This window comes from Rhincodon typus, chromosome 15, assembly GCF_021869965.1.
Source record: "Rhincodon typus isolate 14 chromosome 15, sRhiTyp1.1, whole genome shotgun sequence".
NCBI classification, from domain to species: Eukaryota; Metazoa; Chordata; class Chondrichthyes; order Orectolobiformes; family Rhincodontidae; genus Rhincodon; species Rhincodon typus.
The window spans coordinates 40,287,327-40,296,432 of NC_063346.1; the positions used below are offsets into that span (position 1 = coordinate 40,287,327).

Consider the following 9,106-nt stretch of genomic DNA (forward strand, 5'->3'; position numbering starts at 1 on the left):
CACACAGAACACTGGAGAAATTCATCAATGAAAAGTGAAACAGTGTCAATGTTTTGAGTCTGGTATGACTCCTCTTCAGAACTGCCATGGCATCACAAGGATTGCTGGCTCCCCCACTTGTAGATAGTGTGACTAGTTGCACATACAATATTTTATAGGTGCCACAGCCATCTGTATCCATTACCTTTCACAGAATTTGTCTGGAGACCCTCCTGGTCCTCAATGGGTAATGCAGGACTCATACCCTTTTCACTAGGTAATCAGATTCAGCATCGTAGAACACAGGAGCATCACCTCTTCCCCTATTTGTACCATGTTTCAGACCACTTTTGTGTTCATCATAATCCTCTCAACAAACAGTTTGAGCAAATGCTCCAAGCTGACTGCACCTCCTTTAATTTAGCACAGGCCAGGTTTACGTGGTGTTAGCCAAACATTGAGGCCCTTGCTGAGGTATGCAGTTGTTCATTGGTGAACTTACCATTGGCTGCATGCAGCAATCTTGTAGATGAGCAGTCAGCACAAGGTTGGTGTGCTCTGGTCATCATAAACATTGTTTGCAAGTCAGTTGAGCATTGAGATCCCCAGCCCTGTTTTCAATCACTTGTTGGAATAATGGACTATCTAACTTCTTTTAAATTTTCCTAAAATATTGTACATCAAATGGTCCTCACACTACTTTCCATATTCTAACTATATGTTCTGCTTTACATATTTATTGTTATCTTTTATTTTTATAATAACCTTTTCTCATTTGATTCCTTTCTATTTAACTCTTTCCTTACAACCTAGTATTTCCTTATTTAAGGTTATCAGGACAGGTGTTCCCTGTCATCTTTGCTGTGGACTGTATGCTAGGAGATATCTGAGAGCTTCTTTGGGTGACCTACCATTTCAATCTGACATCCTGACCTTTTCTCGGCACTTGTCTCGGGCCTGATCTGTTGACTTGTTCTTGGATTGTATCAGGGTAAACTAGGACTCCAAAATCACATCTGTAATTTCTCCAGCAGCCACCAAATGGAGATGGGGGTCCATCTCGCAGCAAGAAGTGAAACTAAAAGGGACAATTTAACTAAGGCTAATCTTCATATGGCTGATTTTTGGGAGAAACTTACCAGCTTGTTCTGACCACCTAATTGCCTCTGTTAAATGCAGAAATAAGATATATTTTCTGATGTCTTTTGAAAATTGTGCTATTACATACATAATTAGGAATGCCTTTGTGGTTTTCGAAATGTCATGTTACTATATTTTAAGGGAATTTTATGATGCATTAAGATTATTGCTGATTTAATAGTCTTTGCTCCCCTCAACCCATCTAGCCTTTAATTCCAGCCTCACATCTATAGATTTCAAAACCCAAACCCTTTTTCTCTCTCTTTGGTAACTACCTTTACCTCTTTGCCCAAACATTTGGTCACCGCTCCTGACACTCTATTCTTTTGACTACCATTTCCCACAGGCTTTTTGAAACACCTTGAGATTTTTTTTCTAAAATATATAACTGTTTGTATTTAGTTTTATACTTTTGTTCTATATACAGTTTTTAAAGAGATTTTTCATGATTAGTTAATTTTGGAATAAAACAGTGGCTGCATGCTCAGTTCTGTACATTATTCTCGTTTTGTTTTTGAATAAGAATCATTTAGTAATGTTTTAAAAATATTATTATTCCAATATTTAGATGAAACAGGTGGGGATAACATAGTAATAAAAAAATTTATGTAGGTGATGTATTATGCATGTAACTTTGTTGCCATTTTATTCTGTTTCCAATAATCTAGAGACAATGGGTCAGATTTTCTGTTTCCATGCCCAGCTATGTAGGATTTAATCATGCACATAACCCTCTGAAATCCTATCTATGCAATTTTACCCATTTGCTGTACCAATCTAATTCAGTAGAGTCCAGTTTGGGAACAGGAGATCAACCTCAGCATCATTAGGTAGAGAAATGGGACTCAGAATTTTCCATTTATTGCACCCTATAAAGAAGCAGCATCAGATTCATTAAATTATTTTAAGTTGACTTTATGCAAAAATCCAACAATTTATCCAACAATTTCTAAACTCTGTCCACTGTAGCTGTAGGTTCAACTTGGCTTATTTGGTAGCATTTAGATTCTGAATACGGTCAGGTTCCATTATCGTCATGGAGCACCATTTAGGTTATTTCATTAATTTGTTGCAGTACAGAGGGACTGCTGCTATCAGAGATACTGCTGGTCAGCTTATATTTAGTTAGGACCCCATCATGTCCTGAAGTTATTGGTAAAGTGCAATCATTGTTTTTGTTATAGGAAAACATGGCACTAGTAGATTGATTTCAGTGGAAAAAAGTATGGAGTGGGATGTAAAAAGGAGCGGCTGATTTGCTATCATTCATTTTTCACTACAACCATTGACCAATTAATCCATGCTGTCATTCAGGCGAGATGTTAAACTGGGGTCTTAATTTTCACTTAGTCATAGAGTTACACAGCACAGAAATAGACGCTTTGGTCCAACTTGTCCATGCTGACCACCTATTTACACTGATCTAGTCCCATTTGCCAACATTTGGTCCATATCCCTGTAAACCCTTCCTATTCCTGTTCCCACCCAGATGTCTTTTGAATATCGTAATTGTACCCATCTCCACCACCATCTCTGCCAGCTCGTTGCATACACACACCACCCTCTGCATGTAAATGTTACCTCTCTAGTTCTTTTTAAATCTTTTCCCTCTCACCTTAAACCTACGCCCTCCAGTTTTGGACTCCCCTACCCTGGCGAAAAGACCTTGGATATTCACCCTATCCATGCTCCTCTTGCGTGTCAGATGCACAGAGACCAGATATTTCCAAGCTCTGCAAACCCAATGCGGGATACAATGATCAGGGAAATTGGATTTACATTCTGTGATGATGGGGGTTTCTTGGAAGGTGGGCTGGGTGACGTTGAAGCGGGAGCTTGTATTGCTGGCTGTGGATGCGGACTAGATGTGTCTGTGCACCAGCATTCTGTAGAAGATCAATATAGAACTAATAAAACCAAAAGCAGCCCTTCAGTCCTTGTCTCTCATATCTTACTCTCCCAAATGTACACCCCATACTATCTCCCACCTACAATGCAACCCCATGTCCCAGCCTCCGTGCCACTTAATGCTCTGTACAAAACCCCGTGATTCCCACATATTCCACGCCATCCAATACCTACCCCAGGTCCTTTATAGCCCAAATGCCAATTCATGTTAAGCTATGCCCCCTACTAACCACCCTTCACGGTTTTGCCTACCTACCATAGCAACTCATTTAATATCCACCATGGGCAAATAATGTGAAAAAGTGCATTCTATTGAATAAATTAAAGCTATTGCAAACTTCAGTGTATTGTAAAGAACTCATTCATAAAAACTTCTTTACTACATTTCTTAAACCTTTCTTTCAAGTGCAATAGGAATTAGCACCTTGTAATGTCTTCAGATCAGTGGAATACTATCAGAGAAATATTTGCAATTTCATAGGTAATCACCGCAGTCAATTTGCACACTGCAAGTTCCCAAAAACAGCAAGTAGGTGACACTAAAATCTGTTTTTAATAGATTGAAGGAAGAATATTTTTGAGGACACCAGAAGAACTTACTGTTTTTCATATGGTGTCATGAGACCTTCCATATCCATTTGAGCTGGTAGACAGATGTATTGGCCCAGATTTCCACCAGGTTGATGGAGAGCCTGCCCATCATGGTGAGAAGGGTAGAAGTGGCCAAAATTGAGAAATCCTCCCCACACACAGCTCTTCCGTTTTCACGGGATGGGAGTGGAATCAGGCCAGGTTTTCTACATCTGTTTTTCACATCAGAGTCCAAAACCATTATAGCTGTCAATCAAACAATGAAATGGAACACACCCAGCTGTAGTAATGGATCTTTATGAAATCAGTAATGGAAATCTTCAGACTAATATCAACAGACAGATTGAATTAGAAAGCAATTTTAAACTCTTGTTTAAAGGTCAAAAGCTTGGAGCTTTAAATGTCTTGACAGTCTTGACAGGTCCTCTTGGCTGCTTGAAGGTCTTTGGACAACTTTGACAGCTTGGCATTTCCAATGGGCTTGTTCTCTTTTAGACACCTTCATGCCCGCTTTTAACAATCCTAAAGAATATCTGGTCAAATTTCTGTAACGGAAACCAGATCCACCCACCCCCACAACAAGCTACCTGATCCTAGATCTAGTGTTCACACTCTGGGTGTCAAGTTACAGAAATGCTAAAGTCCCACTTCATTTTGCGCAGCTGATTATTTAACAAGCCAGCTGCTTTTGTAAAACAAAGTATGCAGCAAACCTGGCCTGATTCCACTCCCATCCCGTGAAAATGGAAGAGCTGTGTGTGGGGAGGATTTCTCAATTTTGGCCACTTCTACCCTTCTCACCCTGATGGGGAGGCTCTCCATCATTCTGGTGGAAATCTGGGACAATACATCTGTCTACCAGCTCAAGTGGATATGGAAAGTCCCGTGATATCATGTGAAAAACAATGAGTTCTTTGGGTGCCCTGAACGTTATTCTTCCCTCAATCCACTAAAAATCTATTTGTTGTTTGTAGGACCTAGCAGTGTGCAAATTGGCTTCTGTGATTACCTATGAAATTGAAAATATTTCTCTTTGTTAGTAATCCACTGATTTGAAGACATGATGAGCTGCTAATTCAATGCAAGCTCCCTTTCCACGAGGTCCAATGTTATGAAAAAATGTATATGCTTTACTGATGGTGATTTATGGTGTAATCAACAGTTGCACTGTTCTATTTCTTCTAGGTTTACCAGAAGATTTCCACAATAAAGATTACAAACCACCTTCAGAGCCTCCATGTATTATTGACAAGTTATGTTCCGTACATGACGGATTGGAATTGGAGGCAAAGGGTATTAAACAACATTACTGGAAGCCATACATCAGGAAACTTTTTGAGAAAAAGGTTTGAGAAGTGAATTACATTCTTCAGACGACTACTACTTAACAAATCATAGTGTTTATTCTTTATATTAAATTCAGACTACAATCTGTAAACCAGCATTCTAAGGTCAGAATTCAGAAAGCTGCTACCTCTGCACTGCCTACCCTTCGTGTTGTATGTATTGACGAGAGAACTGGTGTTCATGCAGATATGTCAAGGTGCTGAGTGTGGGAAGCTGTCCTTATTGTGTACACTGCCAGTATAAAGCACTGCAGAATCCAGTGTGATATGGTTTGATGCAGAGGAAAACTTGATGTACTGTGCCAACTGTGCTACTCCATTTCAACTTCATACATGAATCCTGTGCTGTGCCATTGAAAACACTCGCCTATTTAATGCAGCAGCTTTGCGGGCTCTGGAACGAGTTAGTTCTAAATCAGAGGTAGCTCTTAGTTTTCTATGCAGAAGATGTAGGACAAAGATTGCCTAATTACAGAAACTATAGAAGTGTTGCAGAGAAATAGGGCAGAGACACGTCGCGTTAGTATAGGCTGCATTTGTACACGTCCAAGAGATGGTAAAATAAAACAAAGAATCACGGATTCTGGAAATCTGAAACAGAAATTGCTGAAGAAACTCAGAAGCTGTGAGAGCATCTTGGAGAGAAAGTTGAGTCAACATTCAGAACCCTAAAGAAGGGTCACTGGACTCAAAACATTAACTCTGCTTTCTCTCCACAGATATTGCCAGACCTGCTGAGTTTCTCCAGCAATTTCTGTTACGTCCAAGAGAAGGTAGGTTAATGTCAACCCCACTACATTGATCATTTATCATAGTTCACATTTTAAAAGAATGGTTTGGATCCTAATTACCCAATTCAAAACAGGCAATATTTAAGATTGAATTATTTAACATTTCTTGACATTAGTTACTGAAAATTGTGCATTTCTGATTGATCATAGATCCTAAAGGGAAAAGCAGAAACTCTTACTGGCTTTCTGGATCCTGGGAACTTTACAGAAAGTGTGTAAGTCATGAAGATATTCCATCTCTCAGGCTTCAAAGAACATTTTTCCCCCGTCTGAAATCAAATGACTTATTACGCGAAAAGCAGGAAACCTTACTGGTTTAGATTTCTGATGAGTGAAATTTCCAAGTTCTTTCGATTACACCTTGACTCAGAATCGCTGATCAGACTTAACAGCTACGGAATTTGATAAGGCTGATAAATGGACACAGATCATGATGCTGAACAATCCATGTTTTTTGAAAATATTTGTACTTCGGCTCGGTGTTTCTGGCAAATACTGAAAACATTTATAGCTTGGAACACACTTCTAGACTGCAGTTGCAAAATTGAATATATGCAACAATATTAAAATATTTTACAAAGTGCTTCATTGTCATCACCTTGTCACATGCTTATTGAACTACATTTTCATGCTTCGTTTGGATGTAGGTTGAGGGACAGGTTTATTGGGCTTTTCGTAGGATTTTTGGAAAATCTGCTAGTCATTTTTTTGAGTAACTGTTGTCTAATATCCTAGAGTCTTGGCCAAAATTTATTCTTCAAACAACATCACTTAAACATGTTATCTGGTCAATTATCATAGTGCTGAATTAGGACCTCACTCTGCACAAGTGGCCACTGTTTCTTTATATTTAAGTGTTTGACTGCACTTGGAATATACTTATTTTTCTGTGAGGCACTTTGTGACATCTTGAGGGCATGAAAATATGTGTAACAATAAAAACTATCTGTATAATGAATATTCGATCCTTTTCGAATGTCTTCTGTTATCTTTTCTTTCTTGTGTTACAGAAAAGCTATTAACAAGGCCTATGAAGAATACGTGTTAACTGTGGGAAACATTGATGAAAGGATTTTCCTGGGAGATGATGCAGATGAAGAGATAGGAACCCCAAACAGGTTTCTGAGCAACATGTCAAATGCAGAAACAGCTGAAAGGATGCAAGTGGAGCACAATCTTCAACAACATTTTGACAATGTAGGTATTGAGCTTTCTAGTTGAAGGTCTGACTATAATATGGCATATTTATTGAATGTCACAGTACTAGAAAACATGGTCAGTGATTTTGGAAATTGGCATTCTCCTATGTTGACATTTTTGACTTTGCAGGGTCAGTAAAAGGACATCCCATGTGTATGCAACGACTGGTTCTCCTTTAATGACAGACATGTCTTGTGGTCATAGGGCTCGGACCAAAACCTTATATAGTTTCCTCCCTCATGAGGAGATTAATGTTGGTTTTTAGAGAAATTACCAATCCTCAATGGTCCAGATTTCTTAATTGGTCATGTCTGAATTCTTCGATTCTCGTGACTACTGCACTAACTCCCTGAGTATACTGACTTCCGGTTTTATTGCTGGGCTCCTTATGAAAGCAGGGATTCTCTGAGTAGGGAGTCCAGCCTCTGGCCCCGTTCCTTCTGACATTGTTTGCCTTGTGAGGCATGTGATTTCCCCACCAAGGTAATAATAGCTGTATTTGTGCCCCTGACTTCTCTAAGAATTCTCTGGAATCCCCCCCTGCAATAGTTGTGAATGTGCAACAGAACTGTTTAATTCTATGTAGCCTGATAAAGTATTTTTAATTATTTGATTTGCATTTATATAGTTTGTATGTACTATTTTGATTACTTTCATTATCTGAAGTCAAAGGACCAAACAAATTCCTTTTAGGTTGAAATTATGCTGTACGATGTAAATGAGACACTTTTTACAATATGCAGTATTAAAATACAGGTTCAGGCAGAGTCAAATAATGAAATATGGTTGAAAAGATACAGTTTTATTGATTGTTGGTTGAGTATCTCTGATCATGAAAATGGGTCCCTGTGTCTGAACTACATCATTTAGCTACAAGTGCGTCATGACACATTAGTAATTTTAATGTGTTTAGATGAAATTCCGTTCTCTGTACACTAATGTGAATTGTTATAAGCCGTATAAATTAAATTAGTTTAAATAGCAGGCAAATGCATTTAATCTGACTTAATATCATTTTCTGTTCTATTTATGTAAAATAATTTTTGAAGATCAAGATGCTGAAAACCTAACAATAACTTTTAATTATTTGAGGTGATTATGTATTTCACTTTTCTGTAAGGGAAACTGAACCATTTATCAAGAGAACAAATACCTGCTGTGAGTTCTTGGCAGCACCAGGCACACACATCATGAAGTTACATATCTTTACCTTGGATTTCCTGTCAGAAATGAGAAGCTTAAATTTCAGTGACCTTCAGTTTCACACAACCGGACCAGACTATCAAGAAAGAGCATGAGTACATAAGAAATTGGACCAGGTGTAGATGGTACATTACTGCATCTCTTCACCGAAGTCTTGATTAAAATCTGTAACTTTTGAGGCCTCAGCACTGATCCTTATGGCACTTTATTTGCCAACTGGAAAATGCTCCATTTGTTCTTACTTTCTGCTTCTTGTCAGTTGGACAGTTTTTCTACTTATGTTAATGTATACGTCCAACTTCATGAACCTTCATCTTGAGAGATTTTTATGTGGTTCCTTGTCAAAGGCTTTTGGAAATCGAGGTATAATAAATCTACTCATACCCCTTTATCTAATTTGTCAGTTGCATCCTCAAAAAAAATTCTAAGTTTGTGAAATACAATTTCCCTTTCATAAAACCATTTTGATTTTAAGTGTGTAGTTAAGATTTCCATAATAATAGATTCCAGCATTTTCCTGACAACGATGTCCAGCTGACTGGTGTATAGTTCTGCATCCTAGGAGCAGAGAGGCTGACGTTTCGGGCCTAGACCCTTCATCAGAAAGGGGGGAGGGGAAGGGGGTTTTGAAATAAATAGGGAGAGAGTGGGAGGCGGATAGAAGAGGGATAGAGGAGAGGATAGGTGGAGAGGAAACAAACAGGTCGAAGAGGCGGGGATGGAGCCAGGAAAGGTGAGTGTAGGTAGGGAGTTAGGAAGGGGATAGGTCAGTCCAGGGAGGACGGACAGGTCAAGGGGGCGGGATGAGGTTGGTCGGTAGGAGATGGAGGTGCGGCTTGAGGTGGGAGGAGGGGATAGGTGGGAGGAAGAACAGGTTAGGGAGGCAGGGACGAGCTGGACTGGTTTTGGGATGCGGTGGGGGGAGGGGAGATTTTGAAACTTGTGAAA

The 9,106-nt window shown here is 39.1% G+C and overlaps 1 protein-coding gene across 1 annotated transcript in view; it reads left to right on the top strand.

The window, feature by feature from the left end:
• The first annotated feature begins 4,676 nt into the window (after window positions 1-4,676).
• Window positions 4,677-9,106, top strand: part of rbl2 (retinoblastoma-like 2 (p130)) — a 46,191-nt gene continuing 41,761 nt past the window's right edge. Inside the window, exons 1-3 of the mRNA XM_048606114.1 lie at window positions 4,677-4,964; window positions 5,906-5,970; window positions 6,766-6,952. Coding sequence (XP_048462071.1) covers window positions 4,755-4,964; window positions 5,906-5,970; window positions 6,766-6,952 — 462 coding nt within the window. The 5' untranslated portion in view covers window positions 4,677-4,754. The remainder of the gene's footprint in view (window positions 4,965-5,905; window positions 5,971-6,765; window positions 6,953-9,106) is intronic.